This window comes from Eschrichtius robustus, chromosome 6 (genome assembly GCF_028021215.1).
Source record: "Eschrichtius robustus isolate mEscRob2 chromosome 6, mEscRob2.pri, whole genome shotgun sequence".
NCBI lineage: Eukaryota > Metazoa > Chordata > Mammalia > Artiodactyla > Eschrichtiidae > Eschrichtius > Eschrichtius robustus.
In genome coordinates, this window is record NC_090829.1 from 32,025,765 (window position 1) to 32,051,266 (window position 25,502).

General features: G+C 43.0%; 1 protein-coding gene across 1 annotated transcript in view; it reads left to right on the plus strand.

The window, feature by feature from the left end:
- MED12L (mediator complex subunit 12L) overlaps positions 1-25,502 on the plus strand; it is a 317,602-nt gene that overhangs the window by 35,693 nt on the left and 256,407 nt on the right. Inside the window, exons 4-5 of the mRNA XM_068545632.1 lie at positions 1,193-1,225; positions 4,345-4,504. Coding sequence (XP_068401733.1) covers positions 1,193-1,225; positions 4,345-4,504 — 193 coding nt within the window. The remainder of the gene's footprint in view (positions 1-1,192; positions 1,226-4,344; positions 4,505-25,502) is intronic.

The window sequence follows — 25,502 nt, forward strand, 5'->3', positions numbered from 1 at the left end:
CTACACAGGAATCTGTTTATGTGGATATTAGGTAGACAGGGTTTTAAAATCAAAAACAGGCAGTGAGACTTCATTTATTTGTTACATTTTCAGTTTTTTAGGTCAGGATGTCCAAATGGGTTAAATAGAAATCCTTGCTTTAATGTTATTTCCTTGTCTTGAAAAGTACCCATCCAAATTCTTAAACTAACTCTTCTTCCGAACAAGTGAGATAAAAGATAGTGATTCCGTGTGTGCTTGAAAACTGTCTTTGAAAAAGTTGCAGTACAAAATGGGCAGGTTTATTCATAGCTCCCTGCTTTTTTGAGGAGAGGGAGGGAAGGGAGGGTTCTTTTAAAAATCTTTGCCTTTGATCATTTTCCTCACGTGGGAAATACTACACAGATTCAACAATCTTATAGTCCCAATAATATAAAATGTCTTTTGAAATTTAGATGAGAGCCAGAAACCTCCCTTTTAGTCTTGATCTCTGACTTCTTACACACCTTTCAAATAATCCCCAGGTCTTTCTCATCTCCCCTGAAACCCTTTAGTTTTAGGGGAGCCCATCTTCTATTCTTAAGTTTTCACGAATGGCTTGGTGCAGGCCCAGGTTAGAGGAGAGCTCCTTCGTGTATTTACGTTTCTGTTTTCTAAAGCACCTCTTTGAAAATAGTGCCTGTAGCTCCCATTGGCTTTATTTTGCCCTAGTGTCAGAGCCTTGCGTTGCCTTTCATAGATGTTAGTGCTTAAAGGCAACCGAAATCCTTGCAAAGCACAACCATCAGCATAACCCTCTCTTGCTACTCAGGTAGTGCCTCTGTCTCAACACAGGCTGGACCGCATAGCATTTCTTTTCCATTATTGACCGTTTCCCACGTGTTCCCACTGTGGCCTGTGAATTGTATCTGAAGGCTGCAGAAGTCAAAGGCCATCCTTCAATATCTGATGGCTTTCTACCAAAAGTTCATACCCTCCATGTTGGTTAGTACCTTCAACTCCTATGTAGCCAGCCTGACATCTTTCCTTTTAGGTTTACCTTTTTTGTAAGCTTTTAGAATGCAGTTTTTTTTTGCGGGGGGGATATTTCCTGAAAGGGAATACTTGTGAGGAATTGATGCCCTTGCTTTAGGGGTGTAATGGTCTCTCATCTTTTAAGAGGGAGATGAATTATGGTGCAGTGTATTAGCCGTTGTTCTTCTCTCTTTATTAGGAGCTGCCTCTGGCCAAGTCAGGTGTCCCTCAGGTAAGCCCTGACATTAATTCTTTGCAAAGTTAAAGATGTTTTCTTTGTCAAACCATTGAATATACTTTGAAGTATTCATTTCTTGGGCATTTCAAGAGTCATTCCTTCCCATCCCTTCCTCAGCATTTCATCTTCTTGAGATGGCGAAAACTCTTTAGAGTTGGGTAAAAGATTGCATTCTCTGCGTGTTCTTCTTATTAGAAAGTTTAAATTCCTCTTAATTTCTGGTATTTATCTGCGAGATGGCTTGATGTAGAAGACCTTCCTTTTCCTGCTGAGATCCTGAGTCATCTTCCAGCTTTGATCTAGAGTTCAGAATAGTTTCCTGTATGGGATGGATCAGGTTTCTGGACCTGGTTTTCTGTTACTATAAAGCTCCGTAGCACTCCCAAGTGTTTAGCCACAGAGAGGTCAACAGTGGCCTGTAAAAGGCCTTTTAATTCAATCACGGTCATAGTTAGATTTGGAAAAGGAGACTTCTTGCTCCTGGGGATATCCTTTTAGCTCTTGAACAGTTCACTAAGAATGATGCGTTCACTTCTGGTGACTTTGATTACTGTGGTCTCTGGAATTTCCATTTGCCTCTACCACTGCTTAGCAAACAGAGGACGCTGGCAGTAAGGAGAATATAGGGAGAGAAGCGTTACAAGGGCAGCCCTTTGGTGGATGGAAAACCATGCTAGGTGTCTTAGTTTTCTTCTGGTACTTAGATGCAGTTCCAGCTTGGTTTAGAACCCAAAGAGCTGCCCAGTGATTGCCTAGGTTCAGCTACAAGTTGAAGTCAGATGGTTTCTTGGCTGAAAATGGAATCCATCCCTGTAGGAAGTCATACTTCAGTCAATGTAAACATATTTTCCTTCCTGAGTTGGCCCAAACTGTAAATGCGACAAAACCATCAAAATGTGTCTTCTTCCTTAATTAAATAACTTTCTTCACATATGTTCTTCTGAATTCTAAAGCCCTTGATTTGAGCCAACCATTTTTCTTAAGGTCCTGCCAGCAGGGGCAGTGAGCTAGAGGTTTGCCTTACGCCGTTCATGTAAGACTCAGCTTTGTTTGCTGTTTCATGTAAACATTTCACACGCTCAAAATGCTCCCCCCATCCCCAGCCGTGCCTTCTTGTCAAATGCTGTTCGAAAAGAAATCCTTGAGGCTTCTATAAAGATGCTATTAGTAGTGTTTCTTTGGAGATGCTAGCTTTACTTTTTGCATTTGTCTGGTTTTTAGGCCTTGATCTTATATATAGTCTTCTGGTACGTCTGACTGAGAGGGAACCTGACCGTGACAGCTAAAATTTACCTCCCTGATACCATACTGTATGTTCTAGTGAAAAACAGCAGCTCCGGTCTTGAACTGACTATATAAGACTGTGCTTTTCTTGCCCCTGGCCTAAACGACAGTAAACCCAGAGCCTTGTGCTGCATGAAAGATGTGCCTTGTAAGCTAAATTTTCAGGAAATTTTCTAGGTAAAATGTATCACTGTGATCCACAGAGAGGAAGTTTTAGCCTGTGTCACTTTCACCTCCCTTTTATACAGTTATGTGGTATGCTGTGTAGTCGCCTTTGTCATGGGGGAGGTTATGTTCTAAAGTCAGCAACCAAGGTAGGAACTGTACATGATCAAAAGTCTATTACATTGCCCGTAAAATACAGTATATGGACACAATGCATCTCAGTGTTCAACCAGGCAGCTTTTCTTTATCACTGGAGCCGCTTGATGTTTCTTTGGGAAGAACCAGGTGAAATAGCTTGTTTTAAAGAGCTATGTAACAAAAAAACACTTAAATTCTGGGATCACACTTTGTTCCAAGACTGTGAATAGTCAGATTTGTCACATATGTATAATGCAAAAAAATCCACTGGCTAAACCGTTGGCTAACTAAGAGAAAAATGCCGTGCTACATGAATCAGTTAGCTGGTTTGAAGCTTTGATGTTCCACACGAGATCAAGCAAGACTTCGGGGCATAGAGACCAGGGCTAGTGATGTCCGTGGTTGTGGGTTTCCAGAATCCTCTTAGGAGAGAGTCAGGTCCATGGCTTGAGAACACATTGGGGGGTCACGGAGAAATCCTTGGAACTGGAACTGGCAACAAAATGAAAGTTGTTACAATTTTGATACATGTAATTCTCTTGCTTTATCCTTCTCGCCCCACTGTGAGGTGGACAGGGTCGGTATTATGTCGTTCATAAATGAAGAGCCTGGGAGTCATGGGTTTAACCACCACAGGCTGGGGCCACGGCTGCAGCACAGGGGTGCTCATTGCTGGGGGCGGGGGTGGGCGCTGCCTGCTTCTCCATCTCACTTTCCCCATCCTGCTGCATTGCAGCCAACATCTTCTCTGTCCACTGCGTTACCCAGTATTCGTAAATTGGATAGCTTATGTAGAGATTAATGGGCTATTCCTAGGATATTTATGAGGAATTCTAGAAGACTGGGTTAACTCTTTCGAGCCATTCAGCAGAACATTGGGATACTAAGTTGCTAAATAGTACCTTTGTGGCCTGGAAGAAATAATTAACTGCCTCAAGTGCCCACTTTCAACCAGTGAATTAATTACCCAGCTCTTTCTAGCTCAGTGTTTATTAGGCAGATTCACTGATCCATCATTTTAGCCTCTATTTAAAAATTTTGGTCTAAAGGCACTTTTAGCAGCTTTCTGGAAATTGTTATTCTTACGAAATGTTACAGTCGGAAAGCTGTATACAAAAATGTTCTTCGATAAAATGTAGAGCGGGGATAACTTTTACTTGATCTGTCCCTTCCATTTTTGAGATATAAACTCCTTGGAGGACTGTCATGAGATTATTTTTCCTATTTTGTTGATACAATATGAGTAGCTTTCAGCATCTGAGAGTTTGAAAATAATTTGTTTTTATAAATAAGAAAGCACAACTGATAAAACTGTGTTGCCAATGTGCTAAACATAGTTTTGATTCTTTTTTCTTAAAATTTGCTTAAAAATATTTTTTAAAATGGCATGTGCCATTTAAAAAAAGGATATAGTTTTTCATAGCCAGCAGGAACTTAGAGTCTCTTTCTCTTGCTTCCCCTTTCTTTAGGTTGGCCTAGCGATGAACATAATATGTGATTGTTATAAATATGTTATTTCTTTTTAGGTTCCCATCCTTAGTAAAAAAGAAGATGTTTTCGCATATTTAGCTAAGTATTCAGTGCCAATGGTTCGAGCAACGTGGCTGATCAAGATGACATGTGCCTATTATTCTGCTATTTCTGAAGCGAAAATTAAGAAACGTCAGGCTACTGATCCCAATTTGGGTAAGTGAGACGGTATGATACATTTTACATTACCCTGTAAATAATTGTTGCCTGCACCTTCCATACCCATCCCAGAGAGCTGAGTCCCGCGAAGGTCCGTTAGTGAAGGTAGAAGTCGCTCGAGGTGTGGATGGAGTGCTGGTTCTGTTCACCCAGGCACGGAGTCCTCGTTCCTGAGTCAGCAGGTCCTGTTGCCCTTACCTCCAAAATGTGTCCTGTGTCTGAACACGTCACCACCACGGTTCCTGAAATGCTGCTTCAAGCCACCCCCTCTCTTGGCTGGAGACGGTGGCAGCCTCCTAACTGGTCTCCCTGCCTTTATTTTTGCTCCTTAACGTCTGGTCTCTCCACAACCGCCACACTGATTGTTCAGCCTAAATCAGATCATATTGTGTCCTTGTTTATAACTTTACAGTAGTTTCTCATTACAATTAGAATAAAGATCCAGATTCTGTTTTTTTCTGGGGTGGTGGAGGTTTAAATTTTTTATTTTTATTTATTTATTTTTTTAACATCTTTATTGGAGTATAATTGCTTTACAATGGTGTGTTAGTTTCTGCTGTATAACAAAGTGAATCAGCTATACATATACATATATCCCCATATCTCCTCCCTCTTGCATCTCCCTCCCACCCTCCCTATCCCACCCCTCTAGGTGATCACAAAGCAGCGAGCTGATCTCCCTGTGCTATGCGGCTGCTTCCCACTAGCTATCTATTTTACATTTGGTAGTGTATATAAGTCCATGCCACTCTCTCACTTCGTCCCAGCTTACCCTTCCCCCTCCCCGTGTCCTCAGGTCCATTCTCTACGTCTGTGTCTTTATTCCTGTCCTGCCCCTGTGTTCTTCAGAACCACTTTTTTTTTTAGATTCCACATATATATGCGTTAACATACGGTATTTGTTTTTCTCTTTCTGACTTACATCACTCTGTATGACAGACTCTAGGTCCATCCACCTCACTACAAATAACTCAATTTCGTTAAAGATCCAGATTCTTGCCTGCAGCGCCATCCATGGTCTGCCCCCTCTTTCTGCGATGTTCCGGCCGCACACGCCTCCAACACGTGTACTCCTTCCTTTCCTGGGCCCCCCTCTGCCTTTCCTCTTCACCCTGTACTTGAGTTGATCTTCTCCAGACTATTTGCAGCCTCCTTCTCTTCACTGAGGCTTTGGCTCAAGTGTCATTTCCCCAGTAGGTTTTCCCTGCCCACCCAGCTCAATAGCATTCTCTCTTTCTCACCTTCCTCCCAGTTATGTTCTCATGTGTTGTTATTTTATTCACAGCACGTTTCTCTGTCTGAAATCATCTTTTAAGATTTTGTGTCTGTCATCCTCTCTCTCACTCTCTCTCACACGCACACGCACACGCACACACACAGACACACGCGCTGGTAGGTATTTGTTGAATGAACTGAAGGGAAACTACTTTCAGTCAGAGTTTCTTCTCTTTTGGTGACTAGACAGTGACTCCTTGAGGCGGTGCTAAAACATGCTTTATAAAAGGTTGGATGCTACATTAGAACTGTGCACAGAGAATTATATATAAAGAGTCCATTGAAAGATTAGGTTTACAAATAATTCTTTATGACATGGAAGCGTGCTTATGGTTTTATAAGGCAGACCCCCAGCTGCAAAGCTCTGAGGAGCAGGACGCAAAGTACAAATGTCCTCCAATGCCAGGAGGCACCCTAGAGGAGTGAGTCAGGGTGTGACGCGTTTGGGAATGGTAAAGGGGCCTCAACGAACCGGAGGGCGGGGACATTCTAAAAGCGTGAACACGGTAATTCAAAACAAAGAATGGCCTGATACCATGGCTGCCACCTTTGAGTTCAGCATTATCTCATGTGTGTCAAAATAACAAGCAAAAATGAACTGTACTTAAAAAACAAAACTGTGTAGTATAAATATGTAAATGTCAAGAAAAAAAAAGGGAGGGAAGTAATCCACAAAGTTAACAATGGTTGTCTCTGAGTCTGTTTTCACAGTAGTCTTGTGTTAACTACGTGTCTGATTTTTTCATCAGCTTATTATTTTATTGGGGGAAACAAAAGAAATGTCCCTTTTTTATTACTAAAGTAGTTATGTTCTCATTACAGTATTTTCAAATGGTGCTGAAGTAGATACAATACAGTGTATAAATTTCTTTTCTCCCTTGTCCATGTTTTCCTTCTTGAACTTTCCTTCATTCATATACAGACACATATGTGCAATTCTTCTTTATCTCTTTCTCTCTCTCTCTCTCTCTCTGTCTGTATCTATCCGTGTATCTATTGCATTTAATAATAATTCTCCCCATAACCTGGATATCTAGTTGCTTCTTAGCCGCCTCTACTTTGATGACGAATAGGTATCCGAAACCTAATGTGTATCAAATCAAAGTTGATTTCTCACCATCCTTAAACTTGTTCCTTCCTCAGACTTCTCCGTAGTAAATGTTATACATAGCCATCAGGCGAATGAGGGTAAAAGACATATTGTCATTCTGGGCTTTTCTCTGTCTCTCAAAACTCTGCATTTACTCCCTCAGCAATCCTGTTAACTTTACTTTCAAAATCTAATCAGAATCCAACAGGGTATTCCTGCTTCCGCTGTTGCCACCCTGGCCCAAAGCACCAGCAACCCCACCTTCGCCTGTGCTTTTTATTGCAGGGCCTCCAGCGGATCTTGTTTCTGTTCTTGCCCCTCTAATGACAACTTCCTAGTTTGTAGTCAGAGTGATCCTGCTAGGACATACATCATGGTTCACGCCTATGCTCAGCATCCTCTCACGGCCGCCTGTCTCTCTCAGACATGTGCCTCAGCCAGCACCAGCAGCCCGGATGCACATCGTGACCTCAGGCATTGACCCATGGCTGCCACTCTCCCTTTCACCCCCCAGTATCCCCCTGGCCTGCCCTCTCCCCCACTGCTGGCTTAGCTCAGAGGACACTTCCTAAGAAAAGCCTTCTCTTCACGTCCTGCTTCATTTTTCTTCATAGCTCTTAATGCCATCTCATTATATTTTAATTTATTGATCACCTATTTCTCCTGACTCTGAACCGTAGTAATTCTTCATGAGCTATTTTGTCAGATTTGTTCCGTGCTGGATCTCCTAGGACAGTACCTGGCATACAAAAGATGCTCAGTAGTTTTAACGATAAATAAATGAACAGGCTTGAAGCGTTTGTGCGTATGTGTGCCTGCTTTTTTTTTTTTTTCTTTTCATTTTCTAATTTGCTCCGATTTGTAATCCTTGAAACCTTCAGCATTGCTAGCTATAACGGAGAGACTACTCTCCATTCCTTAGATGCTCTTCGTATTTTTTGGTAACTTGTTCCTGTTTTCCTTGATATTCCATGTAATCTGATTTTAACTGTCATAAAAAAAGGTGATCATGCAGGAATGATTCTGCCAAATGAAATGTAAAACAATTTTAGGACACGTGAAAGTCTGATGGACCTCATCATTTGTGCAGAACATGCAGTTAAGAGTTTTTAGGCCTCCCAGATATGAATGCATCACCAGGACTGTATGATTTCCTCTACCAAATGGAGGGAAGCCTAGCTCCAGTGTCTAGCTCAGAACATCATGGACTTCTTGTTGGATTCGTTACTTTTGCTGTTAATTTCCTTACCAGTGTGATCAGTTGGTTTGGGGAGGGGATTATTTTCTAACCACCCCCCAAGCTCAAATTTCGATTATTTGCACACCCACAACAGAGAGTTGATTAGGTTCACCCACTAGCTGTGTTTTCTCTTGTTTCATAAGCCACATAACACACGATTCCATTTTTCGGCTCAGTTTATTTACAGAGTATTACATGGTCTTTATGATTATTCTTGTGTATTAAAAAGTGTGAATGTTAAATCCATAAAGGTCAATTGCCTACTGTCCTTTTCTCAGGGTAGGGTATAAAAGCTTTGACCTAAAAAATGCTTAAGGCTAAAAATATTTTTTAAATGCGTGAATTTTAGAAGTTCACCCCTAACCTTTTAGGTCTAGCATCTCGGAAAGAGCTTTGGGCTGTACTTGTCTTGGCTCTGGTGCTACGTGGCTGGGTGACTGAAAGCAAAGTCCTTAGTCTCTCCAGACATGGGTCTCCTCAACCTTGATCCAATCCATGGTCCACGTGGCCTTTAATTGCCATCGTCTTCAGCCTTTCTTTTTTTGACCTTGACATTTTTGAGGGGGACAGGCCAGTTATTTTGTAGAATGTCCCTCGGTTTGTATTTTTCCAGTTGCTCGTCATCAGATTCATGTTAAGCACTTCTGGTGGGAGTATCACGGAAGTGATGCTGTGAGTGTCTCGGTACCTCCCATCACATTGTCCCAGTACCGGGGGTGATAACTTTGAGCTTTTGGGTAAGGTGGTGTCTATCAGGTTTCTCCACTGCAGAGTTACTGTTTTATCCTTTGTGATTAATAGGTAATTTAACTAGGTAGATATCCAATTGCTCTTTCTATATTCTTACATGTGTTTTAAAAACGCAAATGTAGTGTACTATTTATACTACATGAAAAGAGCACACAGTTTCAAATATCTGATCTTGGTTTGCTATCATTCTGTTACACCTGGTATCTCTCACTTACTACTTTGTCTTCAGCACCTTCTTCAGCTTCTTTAAGCAAATTACACAGTGCCTTTGGAAGCATTTGGCTGTGTAGACATGGCCATAATGTAGCAAGTTTCACACTCCAAGCAAGCTATACAGCCAAGCAACTACACACATATTTATGTGTTGAATTGCATTAAATTGCATACACCTCGAAGATTAACTTGCAGTAATAGTTTCTATGTTCTAGAAACCATTCAGCACATTTGGGGCAAGAAGCATTCAGCACATTTGGGGCAAGATTGACTATCGAGTGTCACCCTCTTCTGGCGTTGGTTTTATGGCTTCCGTTGTCTTGATGATCGTCCTTAGGATCTGTGAAGTGTTTTCAGTAGAAATGGCCTTTATTCCTTTGTAATAGAAACATATGTTTTATTTTCAGTTCCCACATTCAGTGTTGGAACAGAGCTATAAAGCACTGCTGTTTGATTTTATTGAAGAGAGTTTTTCCTAATGTTAAGTGGGCTAACAGTAACAAGGGAGCAGGCCTGTTGTGTACATTCTTTAAATGTAGCAACGCAGAAATCCTCACTGTCATTATGCAGAGTTACAGATCTAAAATGTAGATTAAGTGAGTTGCTGCCCTGGGGGGGAGCTTGCAGCGGGCAAACCTAGTGCAGTGTGTACCCAAAAGTGAGAGGGGCGAGAGGGGCCTTGGGTTTCTGGGTGAGGTTGCATGTGTAGTTTCAAGGGGGGCAAAGAAATATTTGACTTGTACAAATCCTAACATCAGGGCAGAGATTTTAAAACAGAGGTGAATTAGGGAAGCTTGGAAGAAGAGACTTTAATTCTCCCTCTTTATGAGACCTGAAAAAATAAGAGGTTATAGGTGGACATGATGTTTAGAAAATGCCGTCTAATAGATGAGCGTTAGAGACTCGAGGGAAAGAATACCAGACGTGATACATTATTTGGTTTCCGATATTTTTTGGAATTGAATGAGGTTTTGTTTTTAAAACAAGAATATTTAACTGTCTTAAGTGTTTTGAGCTCACCAGAGAAAAGCATTTAAAATGCGCTAGCTAAGGGAATTCCCTGGCGGTCCAGTGGTTAGCACTCGGTGCTTTCGCTGCCGGGGCCCGGGTTCTCCCCGATCGGGGAACTAAGGTCCCGCAAGGCGTGCGTCGCGGCCCAAAAAAAAAAATTAAAAAAATAAAAACCAATCAATCAGTAAAATGAGCTAGCTAATACTTAAAAATAAAAAAGTAAAACTTACACAGAGTTATATAATTAAAATCTTTGAACAGATTTGGAAATGGGACTATGGTAAATAGCACAGAACCTTGTACGTTTATTTGTAGGAACTTCCCCTACAATAAGGAGGAGTCTTATCGTTAATGGGTTATATGAGTTCATCATACAGCTCTAGTATTTACTATTATACCATTATTGCTATCGCTGTAACAGTGGGTGTCTCTTAAGCAATTATGGCATCACCCTCACTGCGGTGGGCGGGATTTTGGCACTCCCGACGGCCCTAGATTGAATCAGCTCCTGACGGACGCGTGCTGTGAAAATGAGCTTTCCAGCCTTGGGGATACCTCCTCCTTTTGCCGTTGGGCCCTACGACGGTGTTTCCTGTGGGCTAGTGTGAGAACAACCCCCCCCAGGGCTACCAGGGTGGCTGTGATGTGCCGTGGTACCGCCTTCCCCCTTTCTTAGTGAGCACTGGCTCAGCTCTATGTCCATTCTGTCTATTGTCTGATTTATTTTTTTTTTTAATTTTTATTTATTTATTTATTTATTTATGGCTGTGTTGGGTCTTCGTTTCTGTGCGAGGGCTGTCTCTAGTTGCGGCAAGCGGGGGCCACTCTTCATCGCGGTGCGCGGGCCTCTCACTATCGCGGCCTCTCTTGTTGCGGAGCACAGGCTCCAGACGCGCAGGCTCAGTAGTTGTGGCTCACGGGCCCAGTTGCTCCGCGGCATGTGGGATCTTCCCAGACCAGGGCTTGAACCCGTGTCCCCTGCATTGGCAGGCAGATTCTCAACCACTGCGCCACCAGGGAAGCCCCTTGTCTGATTTATTATTCAGGAGCCCTGGGAGAAAGGTACTTTATCCCCAGTTCACACATGAAGACACTGATGTGCAGGTGGGGGACGGAGCCCCTCAGCTCGTGCGTCCAGACCGGGCCCTGGAGTCTGTGCTGGGCGCTGTGCTGGTCGGTGGGGACAGAGGGGGAGAATGCGGTCACTGCCCCCCGGTGTTCACACGTGAGGGGAGGGGGCACACAGCCAAACACTCCAGATATTAGAGGAGGAAGGAAGCGCAAACAGCGAAGCGCATAAAATGCGGAGGAAGTCCCAAGGGGCTCGGGAAGCCCAGGGAGGTCACAGAAGAAGTGCCATTTGAGGGCAGTTTTGGAAGAAGCAGCGTTGCCTCGGAGGACAGAGTCTGTCATGCAGGGAAGGGCATTTCTGGCAGAAGAATGGCATCTGCGGGGGAGTAGGGCCATCAGGAGGTTTGACGTGGGACCGCCAGGGTTTACTTTGACCTGGCGCATCAGGTACCCGTGGGGCAGTGCGGAAAGGCTGTGGGGAGGCGTGTTTGCTAGAGCGGGACGATGGGGCGCCCTGGAAGCGCTTCTCACTACTATTACTGTTGTCGTCACACCCCCCCTCAGCTTCTTGTCTGTCCCCTGGGCGTAACTGACAGTATCTTCTGAGGATGAAGTGAGTCAGTACCTCTACAGCGTTTGGAAGAGTGTCCACCACACAGTAAGTGGACGGTGAATATAGACCGTTAATAAACAGTATGCTACAACTGCACTAGGACCACAGTTATCATGAGCCAGTCTCCGCTAATTATCGCAGGCACTGTGCTGGGAACTTTACAGACGTTATTTGTAATCATGACAACATGCTTTCAATGTAGGTTTCATTATTTCATTCCGTGTATGCGGGGCCCAAGCCTCAGAAGTTAAGTCGCTTGCTGGCGCACACGGAGTGGACCTACTAGGAGACGTCTGTTCTTTCCTCCGCACTGTGATGGTTGCCGGGGGCATGTGCATGTTGTAGGTCTGGCCCCGGGAGGCAAGAAACATCGCTAGGGAGAAAGGTGCTGGCAGGGAACAGGCTGCAGGACTTGGGGGCCGTGGGCAGCATCCGAGGAGCCAGAACTCCTGTTCTCGCGGGTGCCATGGGGAGCAGGCAGAGCCTAGCAAAGCCCAGGGTGCCAGAGAAACGAGAGACAGATGAAATTGCTTGCAAGATGAGCAGCTCTAATTGTGGCTAGGAATTGTTGGGTGTTCAATATGGTGAAAGGTGACAAGTCATATCATGGGCATGAGGCCTTTTTTGGGGAAACAGATTAGAAGCAGCTTAAAATGCTTCGTGGTTAAACTGCCCAGGGAGCTGCTCTGTTCACCCCCAGTTGTTTCCTCTGTACCCCTGAGGTTTTGTTGGGTTGGGCATTGGGGGTGGGTGAGAGACTTTTCTTGGTTGACTGTACTCTCGGAACCACCATCCTTATCGCCCCCAAAATACATCGAAGAAACAGCTCCCCTTCTTGCTCAGTGGGTAATTAATTTGTGACATATTCATTGAGCCATTTGGACTGCAAAAATAAGCCCTGCTAAACACATAATTGACAGTCTGGTTTCTTATCTGAGCCAACCAGCTTACATTCAGTTCGGGTCCTTGAAGACGGTGCACACTTTTTTTGATTCCAGGGACAAGTTTTGAGTTTCAAGTCAAGATTGCCTCCACATTTTCACGTGTTCCTTGTATCCTATTTGTCATAAAGGAGATATCTGCTATGTTTACTATGAAAATAACCCTGAAGGCTGGACAGATGTGCTTGCATAAGCATAATTTAAATTCATGCTTTACCTAGGCATGAAAAATAGGTTTTGATTGGTGAGGTAACTCTGGCTATATCTGGTAAAAACCACTCTCCAATAGAAGGAACAGGACCTATGGGTACACCTTTGGCATGTGCAACCGTTCCATTCCTTTCACCTGAAAGTTTTAGCATCCATTGATGAACCAAGTCCAAAACCATTATTTCACTGGGAATGGCTAGATGTTGGCATTCTTCTGTAAAAATGGGCTTTCCCTCATCAGCTGTGATAAATCATAATTCTTTCTAAAAAAAAAAAAAAGGCAGAATAAATGCTAAATTCTTTTCCTTTGAGTATCAGTTTTCAGAGTAAGAATTGCTGTAATTGCACATTTAGTTCTTTAATAAATGAGTTTCTCCTTTTTTTTTTTCTTATTTAAAAAAATGTATCTTTGGTCATTGTTATGGGCTTACTGATAGTCCTTCATTCAGCATTTTGCAACCTGTTATACTTGTTGTTCATTTTAGTGTTCAAATTGTCCCAAAGGTGGCCAATGGAAGATGTTTCAAGCTCTTTTGTATCCTTTGACATGACACCATTTGACTTAGAGCACCTCCTTCTTTTTTGGCACAGAAAGTCTCCCAGGTTCATCTTGTACTTTTTCTGCCTCAGGTCTGCAATCAGCCATTTCTTTACGGAACCCTACTTCTTTCTAGTGGGGAATGGTATTTAGAAAGCAAGATCTGGATTCTGAAAGTGCTCATTGCTACTAGGATGTCATGGCATCTAAGCCCTATCTGGATGGATGGGATACATATATATCTGTGAATACATGTGTGTGTACACATGTTGTGCATTCCTATGGGAGTTTATATTCCTATTTCCAATTCATCTCTTACATTTCCATTTAACATTAAAGATTTTTATTAATTTCTTTGATTTTACCTTTATTTCATATCAGTTACATGGACAATGAGAAAGCAACAAGGCCGTGGTTACGTATTTGTCTTACCCTGCTATAAACATATACTAGATTCAGAATTAAAATCTGCTACATGTTAGGAAGAAAGGAAATATCTAAGTACGTAATGTCTTGGTGGGAGGTGAAGGAGAGCTGAATATCCCATCATCTTCCGTAGTAGGAAGCCAATAGATAATGCTTAAAATCAGGAAGTACAACTGCAAGTATGTTATTTAGAGATAAAGCGGTCAACAAAAGAAACACAGTGGATGAAAGAATTGAAAATAATTGCTTTTGGAGAATGGGAAACGGAGGAGTTTATGGACAGTGGGCTGCCGTTTTTCACAATAAGTCATATAGAGCTATTGGACTCTAAGACACGTGCAAGTGTAACTTTGATATAAATAAAAAGTTAGCTAAGCCTAATCTCAGTCCCAAATTATTACTCTCTATTTTTGTGTTGTTGATACCTTTTCTGGAAGATACCTTGCTGTAAAAAAATGTGTTTCATGCAAAAGATTTGAAGGAAGCTCAGGGAATGCATTACAGTTTTAGTTCTTCTTAGATAATATTACGAGAGCTTATTTTTCACTCAGCCAAGTGCTTGCTGCTTGGGACCTTAACAAAAATTGGAAGGCTTTTATATTTTTCCAGGTGTGTAGTTGTTCAGTTAATTGGATATGTAAAATTTACAGAGACTTAAAAATTGAGGTAAAAATCACATCACATTTATCATCTTAACCATTTTATATGTACAGTACAGTCTAACTGTCTGCACATTGTTGTGCAACGGGTCTCCAGAACTTTTTCATCTTGCAAAACTGAAGCTCTATACTCATTAAATAAACTCTCCTTTCCCCTCTCTCTCCTCCCTCCACCTCTGTCAACCGCCATTGTACTTTCCTGATTTATATACACTTTTAAATGTTCTCATCAAGTTTAATATGCTACAGTGTAACTCTGCATTCCACATTGTTGCCCTATGGAAACATATTTCAGCTTTTTCTAAAGTAAAAATGTTATAGTGGGTCCATGTTAGAATGCTAGTCTGTGGTAGTGGTGGTGGTGGTTGTTGGTTGTGTGTGTGTGTGCGTGTGTGTGCGTGTGTGTGTGTGTTTATGATCAGTTAAAGGTAATGTCTGCTCATGATTGCTTTTTGAATTTCTTAGAGAAATGCATTCAGAGAACTTATATTTCATTTGAATAAAGAGTGATTTAGTTTAAAAAAAAAAAAGTATATTAAGATTCTCTGCACTGGAGTAGACGCTGTGAAGTTTTTAACCAAATGGAGTCTGTGCTATCTGCCTTCACGGGGGCTGCCTTAAAGGCATTTTTATGGAAACAAGATGCATACATAAAACACAGAGCAACAGTCAGTACATGATTACCAGTAATCATATAGGAAACGATTGGGAGGCTGGAAAAATTAGGGGAGGTTTTCTGTAAGAGTTAAATATGAGCTGGGCCCTAAAGAAATCTAGCCTTTAAGTAAAAATTGGGAAATTTTTGCTTTGTTTTGTTTTCACGTCTTAAAAAGTATTTCTTGGTCTTAAATTAGCTAGTTATCTTCCTCTCTGGCAAACTGAGAGCAAATGAGTTACATTTATAGTTCTTTTATGTGTACTGTATTTGCTTTGGTCTTTACCACTGTCATTTCTTCTGGTCTTGTTGGTTTGGGTGAATTACCTGGTCTTGAATTTCCTGTTCAGAACCCATTGCCACTCAGCAGTTTCTCTGTTTTCTAGTCACTTTTAATGTTGACTCCTGATCGAACTAATGAATCTGTGATAAAATAGTGATCAGAGTCCCAATTTAATTAAAGTTTAGTTCTTTGCTGTCTATGGCTATCAATACGTACATGTACATCTATACCTGGAACATATTATACAGCAAAAATATCTGTTTGTTAGAAGTTTTTGTAGTTTGCAGCCTGGTTTTCTATATTGTCAGTTGGGGCAGTCCTCACGGAATCCCTCTGAGGTAGCTAGGTATCTCCGTTTTACAAATTAGGGTGAGAAGATCCCTGGAAAGTGGGAGAACTGAGAATTCCATCCTGGACTTCCATTTCTGGGTCCTGTTTGCTTTGCAGAGTTTCTAAGCGGCTCATATCAGAGGGGCGACTGTGAGGCTGGGATGGGGTGAGGTATGAGGGGTGTTTCAAAAAGCTCAGTGTTTCATGAGTTTTTATTTGTTGTGCATCTTGTAGATCTATTGCTTAAAGCATAAACAGGAGGATTTTGAGAAAAGACAGCTGCTTGTGTGACAAATATTTTTTAAAAGTAGGTAACACATATTCCATGGTAGAAAAACACAAAACACCCCAAAGGGCGCAGTGAGGTCTCACCTCACTGTGTCCTCCTGCGGCCCCTCATCACACACTTCAGAAGGAATTGTTGTAATGTTTCTTGTGTATCTTCTGAAATGTATTTTTATGTGTATCTTTAGTGCATGTTTTTATGTTCCTTTCAGAAAATAGGTGCTTGCTCCGTGCTGTGCACAGAGCGCCTTGCTCTTGTAAGGGGCTCTAAGCTACTAACTTTGTAATACTTATAAAAGCTGGATCTTTTCTTTTTGCAATTTGTACGGGAATGTTAATTCCATGATGAATAGAAAGCTTTTTTTTTTTTTTTTTAATTTAAAAAAGACATTCTCTAAGTTTCAGGGTCATTTTCAGACAAAGTGTGTATAATCTTCCAAATGAAATCCCTGCAATAAAGTGGCTCTTCTGCCCATTTCAACTCACCATGATTTTGTAGTCGAGGAGTATATAGACCATATTGACAGGATAGAAAACACATTAAGGGTCGATAAATGGTCAGTTGGAACGTCTTTGTGAGAGTAACACAACTAAGATGAATAGATGGAAATAAACATATCATATTGATATATGATATCGTACCATACAATATATCATACGGTCTTGGAATCTCCAGCAAAATAAAACCAGGTGAGTGCTGGAGGAGAGGATACAGGGGATGGGTCTGTGTGGTCTGTATGATGTGTAAGCGTTTTTATGTTTTAGAGCCTTTTGGTCTGGAGTTACTTTGCACGGTTATCTGGCGACGTGATGTCTGTAGTATTTGTATTCGCGTCCTAGTGGCAGACTCTTGTTCAGAATTACGCACTTTACAGCAACTACGTCTAGGACCTAAGAAGTAAACACAGTGCTGCTCTTACTGTAGAAGCTTTACTCAAAGCACAAGTGGTCATGGAATTAAATTCCAATGCAAAGTGCAAAAAGTTAAAAAAAAAAAAAAAGAAAAGGTAGTTTATTTTTGCTCCACAAACGACTGGGGCTTTCTACTGCCTCCTCTGTAGCAGAAGCTGGAGGAGGAGCAAGGGTAACCAAGCGTCCGATGTAGTGTAATTTCAGTAGCTTTGGCGCCTCCAGTAGGGCCGGCAGTGGGTCTTTCACCAGCACCGCGCCCGCGTTTGTCCTCCCCACGAATCCTCAGGCGGGCCCCCCTTTATTCCCGAGGCTGCAGGAACGCGCAGAGGTATGTTCTCCGGTTCACAGGGAGGCGAATTTGTGGTCTCCTCCTCGAGTCTCTTGTCTTGCCCTAGCTGTCCTCTCCTGCGGCGATGAAGTCCTCAGCCTGGTCTCAGATGTGGAAGGCGGTGGGGACTTGTCCTTCGGGGTTAAGTAAACGCACCAGTTTAATATTTGGAAAATTAATATCCCTGTTATTCCGTGAGAGGAATATCTCAGCTAGGCCAAGGCCGTCACTCACTCAGAAGCTGGGAAGGGTTTGAGGAACTCACCCTCTGATAACTATAACGTTCATTTCCAACGCACCCCCCACCCGCTCCCCAGAAGGGGTGGGGCTGTCACGGCAGGCGTTTCGCACGTGCCCGTCTGTCAGGAGGAAACTGCGAAGCGGTGCTGGTGCCAAGAACCTCGCGGCTTGGCTGATGGGTGGGATAAGACATTCTCGTTCCAGGGGCTAAAACTGGATTCTGCCTGGGCTTCAGATGCACTTATGGGGTTGACAGAGAACAAGGACAACTGGAAAAAAAATCCCTAAATGCAACAGTTAGCATTTGTTTGCATTAGCCTGGGAACAGGAATCGGAGACCTGACAGCGAGAGGGGAAAACCAAGAAAAGGGTCAAAGGCTGTCATCAGGTAGGAGGTGCTGCCCCCCATCTCCAAGACAGGCAGGCAGGCAGGCAAGCAGTTGGGAGTCTCCTTGCTGCTCTGGGACTCAAGTCTCCTTTGCTCCCTCCTCATCAGCCCCTCCTCCTCCTCCTCTCCCTGCCCAAGACCTTGCCGCCCGTTTCCTTGGTTGGCCACTTGGTCTCTTTTTCACCCTGAGATCCTTAAGCATTAAGTATCAGTCACGCAGTTGCACAGTTATTTATATATTGCCCGGTAAGGGCCCTTATCCTTCGGGGGGGCGTTGTCCCTCCCTCCTCAGAGCGGTTGGTTGGCTGGACCTGCACCTCCGTCTGCAGGCCCCCTTCTGTCTCACCACCCTTCTCCTGGGCTTCAGAGAGGGGCAGACTCCGTGAGTCTCCCTTAGCCACCTGCCCACTGCCACCCCAACAGACACCTGGACGGACTTACGTGCAGCAGCCAGGCCTCACCTGTCTTCCTGTCTTGGCCAGAGAGTTCCTACTTCCAGCCAAGGTTGCTTCCTGCCCATCTGTGGGCTCCTGGCCGCCCGGCCTGTAAATCATGCAAGTTCGCTTCCTCTCAGAAGCACACTGTGCTGTGACACAGCAAACTGTGTCACAGTTCTAAGCATCTTATATCTTACTTAATTCTCAAAATAACCATATAGGCTAAGTACACTTATCAGCCTGTTTGATAGACAAGTAACTGACGCATCCAAAGGCTGAGTGACTTGCCCAAGACTCCAAAGCTGCTCAGTGATTTCGAGCTGCCGACAGGAGCCAGGCCACCTGACTCTAGAACCTGGGCTCTTCACCACCAAGCGAGTAAACATAATGCTGAGGGCGCAGGAGAGGGCTGAGTGAGTTAGTGCACAAGCCATGTTCTTACTCTGCAGAATAAGCCTTCCTACACCTGGGGCTGTGTCTGCTGGGTACTTCTGCAGGAGAGGGCTGAGTTAGTTAGTGCACAAGCCATATTCTTACTCTGCAGAATAAGCCTTCCTACACCTGCGGCTGTGTCTGCTGGGTACTTCTGCTGTCATAGTCCCGTCGTTTAAGGCATTGCACCCACGTATGATAGAGTTCCCCACGTCCGTATCTTCACCCTGAGCCTTCTGAATATCAGACCTGTGTATCCACCTGCCCCTGGACACATCTTCCCATGAATATCTTTGACACCTCAAATCCAAGTGGTCAAAACTGCACTCAGAACTGGGACACCTGTAAGATCGGTGGATTGTGTCCACGTCAGTATCCCGGTTATGATATTGTCCTGTAGTTTTGTAAGATGTTAACGTTTGGGAAAAGTAGGTAAAATGTACACGGGGTCTCTCTATATTGTTTCTTACAACTTCATGTGAATCTATGATTATCTCAAAATAAAGTTTAATTAAAACAACACGTTCATGAAAACAAACACATTGAATTTAGCCCCCTTACCCTCCCCCCACCCCGCTCTCTGTTCCACATCCCGTTCTATGGCACCATGATCTGCTCAGCTACCCCACAGGGAGATCTGGAAGCTGCCCACCCCTCTCTGTTTCTCCCTCTCCACCGTCAGGTTGCTTACAATTCTACCTACCTCTTTTTTTGTACCCTCCTCAGTCACCTCTCCACTGGACTTTGCAGCCTCCTTTCAATTTGTCTCTCTCCCTGCCACCCCCCTGCAACTTCTGAGAGAGAATCTTAATTTACATATCTGATCTCCTCTTTCCTTTGCTTAAAATTCTTCAATGGCTTTGAGTCATTCGTGGCAAAAGATCAAACTCCATAGCTTGTCACTGCCTGGGCTGTTGGTTATAAGTGCAGATTTCTGGATCCCACTCCAGACTTACAGGGTGGAAATCTCGGAGTCAAAGCTAAATTGGTATGTTTAGCCAACTGGCGCCCTCTGGTGACCATTTTGTGCCATCGCGTTTGAGGACCTCTGGCCTGGGCCACCTACCTCGCCTCACGGGTGACCCTTTCTCCCTCTGCCTTGCCGCTGTCTGCATGGCCTGGGATGTTACACACTTGCTCTTTCTGCCTGTGGAACTCCTTTGTACCTTCCCTCCAGACTTGGCTAAAGCATCCCCTTGCTTCATCTCCTGTGTCCCATGGCATGTCAGAGCACTTACCTCATTGCTGTCAGTATCTGTGTCCCTGTGTGTCTCTCTACCTCAAGGATGAATCACCTCAGGTGGGGACTGCTTTCTTCTCACCTTTGTAGCTCCAGACCCCGGGAGAGCTTCTGGCCCTCCGTAGGCATTTAATGTTTGCTGCCAAATGCCCATGATTTTTATTTTTTCTTGAGTTGTCACCTTGATCCCCAAGTGACAGTACTTAGTGTCATTGCCAGTAAGTAAAACCAGAGAGAAATAGCCAGTTAAAAATAACCTGGTAAAATTACTCATCCAGACAAAAACAGATATTCAGTATTTGCCATTTAGCCCCAGTGTTGTACAGTTAATTCTAAGTGAGAGGAAAACTTAAAGCATAAAAAAAGATTCGGGAATTTATTGCACCATAGCATTTCCACGGAGTGACAACAGCCCAGCTACCCATTCCAGCCCCCCTGCTACCTGCCCGCACACACACACACAGACACACACAGACACACACACGCACGCACGCACGCGCGTTTCCTGCTTTTCAGCCAGAGGACCTGATCTCACTAACCGCCCATTCAGCAGAACCAACATTCCAGCCGGTGGGGTGACTCTCCTTTGGTCTCCCGTCGCCCTGAGGCAGCAGTTTTCCCTGGGGCTCTTCTTTATCCAGCACTCTGTTCCCCGCCCCGCCTTTCATTCCCCAAGTTTGACCAGTGGCCGAATACGGGATTTCCGGTTTCCTGTGAATCGTTTTATAGAATTCAACTGATTAACGTTTTTAAGCCTTTTATTATGGACATTTCAAACATGGACAAATATAGGAGAATGTAATAAAGTCCCTGTTACGCATCACCCAGGTTTAACCGTTCATCCTCTTGGCCACACCTGCTTCTACCCTTCTTCTCCCTAACCACACCTCCTCCCTGGGCCCCTCAAAGTCTCGTCCTTTCGTCGTGGATTACTTTTCATCCGTGCGGAGTAGAGTCTTTTCTTTTACTTCATGAAATGCTGACGAATTTTTATTGGTAGTAAGGTATTTCAAGAAAACATTAAAAAATTATATAATAGCTTTATTGAGATACAATCTATACTGTTTTACAGTTCATTTTAAGTATACAGTTTAGAGGTTTTTCATGTGTTTACAGAGTTGTGAAAGCATCATTACATTTTAGAATATTTTTATCACCCTGAAGGGAATCTCGTACCCATTGGCAGTCACTCCCCATTTCCGCTCAACCCCCCTCAGCCCTATAGATTGGCCTATTCTGGACATTTCATCTAACTGGAATCATAACATATGGGGTTCTTTGAAACAGGTTTCTGTCAGTTAGTGTAATGTTTTCAAGGTTCATCCATGTCGTAGTACGTATCAGTAGTTCATGACTTCTAATGGCTGAGTGCTATCCCATTATAGGCATATCAGACATTTTATTTACCCATTCATCAGTTGATGGACATTTGAATCGCTTCCACTTCTTGGCTGTTATGAACCATGCTGCTATAAGTGTGTACAAATCTTTGTGTGGGCATGTGTTTTCATTTCTCTTGGGTATGTAACTAGTTGTGGACTTGACGGGTTATATGTTAACTCTATGTTCAACCTTTTGAGAAACTGCCGAACTGTTTTCCACAGTGGCTACATCGTTTTACATTCCCACCAGCAACGTATGAGGACTCTAGTTTCCACACATCCTCACCAAAAAGTTGGTATTGTCCGTCTTCTTGTTTATAACTGTCCTAGTGGTACCTTGTTGTGGTTTTGATTTGCGTTTCCCTGATGGCTAATGACGTTGGGCATCTCTTCATGTGCTTATTGGCCATTTGTTTATATTCTTTGGAGAAATGTTTATTCGGATCCTTTGCCCATTAAAAAAAATGGATTGATTATTCATCTCTTTATTATTGAGTTGTAATCGTCCATTATATGTTCTAGATCCAAGTCCCCTGTCAGACAAATGATTTGCAAATATTTTCTCCCCGTTTTGTGAGTTTGCCTTTTCACTTTGTTGATGGCATCCTTTGATCAAGAAAGTGTTTTAACAACAGAAAACGAGAAAAATCTTTCAGTCATTTTATTGGGGGCTCACAGATGGAGGGTGCAGCATTTTATATATACTGAACTTTCTTTCTCCCCCTCCCCACACCCTCCCCACCCTCCCATCAGTCTGCACCAAAGGCAGGTTTGCACCAAAGTCGGGCTGGTTAAATCCTCTACATCCTGCAGTTTTGAGAAGCGGTCTGTTCATTCTCACTGTGGAGAGGCAAGAACCTTTTATTGTAGTGGTGTAGCTTCAGGGAGAATGTTTGAGGATATAGGTTTTTCCGTTGAGGAGCCTGGCATTGGAATTGACTTAAGTGCCGATTCAAGTGGATCACTTTAAAGATGTGCACCTTCGTCTCTGGACTTGGTTGGAGTTTTTACAAAGCAATCTTTGTTGCATCTATTTTATGTAGTGGATTCCCACTGGTTTTGATAAAAGGAAAGAATTTAGCAAGGAAAATAAGCCTTCACAAAATTAAAGAAGATATATATATATATATATATATATATTAGGGTGTGTGTGTATAAAGTTTATATTTATACTTATGTTTACTGGAAGTTTATTAAAAAGAATAGAAAGTTCTGTATTTGCATGGGCCTCTTGTAGCACACTGGTGAACAGGCGCTTCTAGTTGCATTGGTTGTAATAAAGGCAGAGAGCACCAGAGAGGGAATTTGGCATTTTCCCTACAGTGGTGTTTGAAACCTTCTAGGTCTGCAGTGATGAGTTTAAACTAGAAAGCGAAGATGTTTGTATGAAGATTTGATAGGCAGAATAATTGCAGAGGAACTTGATTTAGTCGCTTTATTTTGGGAGGACCTTATAGTGTATTGACTCAAGTCAATACTTAGATCTTGAGCATGTAAGGAATAGTTTTATGGGGATGAAAGAGACGGAGGAAATTCTAATACATCAGTTAGAGAAGAGAGAGAGATCCCCACTAGGTGGTGGGGTGGTGTCCAGAGACTAGAGAAGGCTACACGAGAGACGTGACATTTGAATTGGGCCCAGAAATATTCCCACCCCTGAACACAGGTGGTTATGGAAGGTCCTGTTGACAGAGCATCATAGCCATGAGAGTCAGAGAGAAAACACTTTGAGCTAGCACCTTGAGTGTGTATGAGTATGTAATGGTAGATGGTATTTGAAATGATTTTAATTCCCAGCTAAGGAGTTTGACCTCAATTCATCAAGGACTGCAGATCCATCTGAAGGTTTTGGAACCATGAAATTGATGTTGATTGATTCCATAAACACTTATCCAGAGCGCTATGTTAGGCATTGCAGCTCAGCTGAGGCAGAAGCAGGGTCTAACATCAGGGACAGTCAAGGTCTAACCTTTAGTTTCCTTTCTAAAAACTTTTCATACCAATAATAATGATGATAGCAACCGCTTACTAGTAAGTAACTGCTTACTGATCAACTTCTGTGGTGCAGGCACTGTGCTAAGTCACTTGTCCTTACAGTAACTGACCTGCATGTATTATTGATCCCTGTTGCAGAGATGAGGAGATTGAGGTTTAGCCGAGGCTAGATGCCTTGCTCACGACTCAGTGGCAGGGCTAGGATTTGGACCCAGGGCCATCCCGTCCCTAAGTTCGTTCTACTGGCGGCACTCAGTGCGTCCCTGTATTGCTACTCTGCTGTGTCACGCTGCCAGGACGCCCTCTCCGTGCGCGTTGCTGCATTTGGGGTGCTCTGTGTTTGCCCCCAGGGTGGATGTTCCTCCTCTGCTGAGCTCCCAGTTCTCTTATTAATACTGTTAGGTATTCCAGGCCCTGGGAGATCATCTTTTAATGTAACTTGACACGTCTCTCTTCTCACCTATCATGTATCTATCAATGTATGTACTTTCATGTGCTGGAGTGGGGCATCTCACACCTGTTTGTGTGCTTCTGGTTTACCTGCGTGACCTTGAGTTAGGCCTGCAGTGCCTGGATCTATCGTACGGTAGGGTGGACTGCATGGCCGCTGAAATCCCTTCTGTTTTGGGGGTTAGGCATCAACAGAGAGGAGTAGTGGCTACAGGATTCTTGGACGCTAGGGAGGGTGTTGTGAAAAGGACAGGTCATTCTTTCCAGGGCTGACCCCTGACCCACTGTCAGTAACATTCATGTTCGTAAACTTTCTAGTAATCTGGCTTCGTGGACCTTGAGTTCTACTTGACATCGGTGAACTAGAGATGTAGCCCGAGCCTCTGAGTTGCTCGATGTTAGAACTGGTCCGCTTTCAGATCAGCCTCTTTCATCGCTTTCTGCATCTTTCTACCTTTGAAGCTCCTCACCTCGCTCCCCCATCTTCCCTAAGATCTCTGACCATTCCTATTTTCTTTTTATCACTTAGGACTGGGTCCCCACTCCACACCAATTAAATCAGAATCTGGTGGGATGGGGCCAAAGACACTGGCGTTTGGTAAAAGCCCCTCTGGTGATGGCATTTGCATTCAGGGCTGAGAACCACTGTGTGTCTTGCCGCTGCTGCCCTCATTTCTCCCTTTTAATGATCAGTCCTAACTAAGCATGAGAGGTGTCCATGAATCTGATAATTTTAAGGAGTGCAGTACTAGTGGCTATTTGTTATTTTTTGTTTTTAATGAAAATTTTGTGTGCATCCTAATTTTTATATTAGTTCACACTGGACTGTCTTCAGTCCCAGGTCTCTGAATCGGACTGATTGATATGATAACTTAATGTCAGTTAAATACGGTTAAAGTTAAAATACACGACCAAGAGGTCTATATTTGAATTTCATTTGAATTTTAAAAGGACTTCAAATTGTGGAATGATATATTCAGATTCTTAAAAAGATATACATATATTTATGTAAACAGTCAAGCACACAAGAAGGAAAAAAGAAAACTGAAAAAATATAAAACTGTTTAATGATTATGAGATTTTTCTCTTGTCATATCTGCATTAGAAATTTTCTGTAGTGAATGCGTATTTCTTCTATATTTTAAAAAAACAATCTTGAAAAGAAAATATACCCTAGACAAAGTAGGGGTGTGTGTGAATGTGTGTGTTATTTTTAGCTCTTGAAGCTAAAATATTCTGAGGGGGCATTGAGAATAGTACCAAACTGAGAGTGAGTTAATAGCAAGGCTTGGCACACAAAAGCTAGGATTTGGATCCTTGTTATTTTTGTTTTTGCTTATTATAGCTAAGCTAAACTCCTCTCATCTGATGGTTGGTATTGTGCTTTGCGGAACAAGTGAGAGTCATGAGATGATTAGTCCATAACAGGGGCACCAGAAAATGATGACATTGACAATTTATTGTTTGGTTTTTAATGACGAGGGAGTAATTTTAACAATAATATCTGTTATTGGTGGTGCTTTCTGAAAAACGATTATACTAGGAACAGAATGCTGACCTAGTATCTGTTCATCTTTTTGCAGTGGCTTATTACTGGAGCA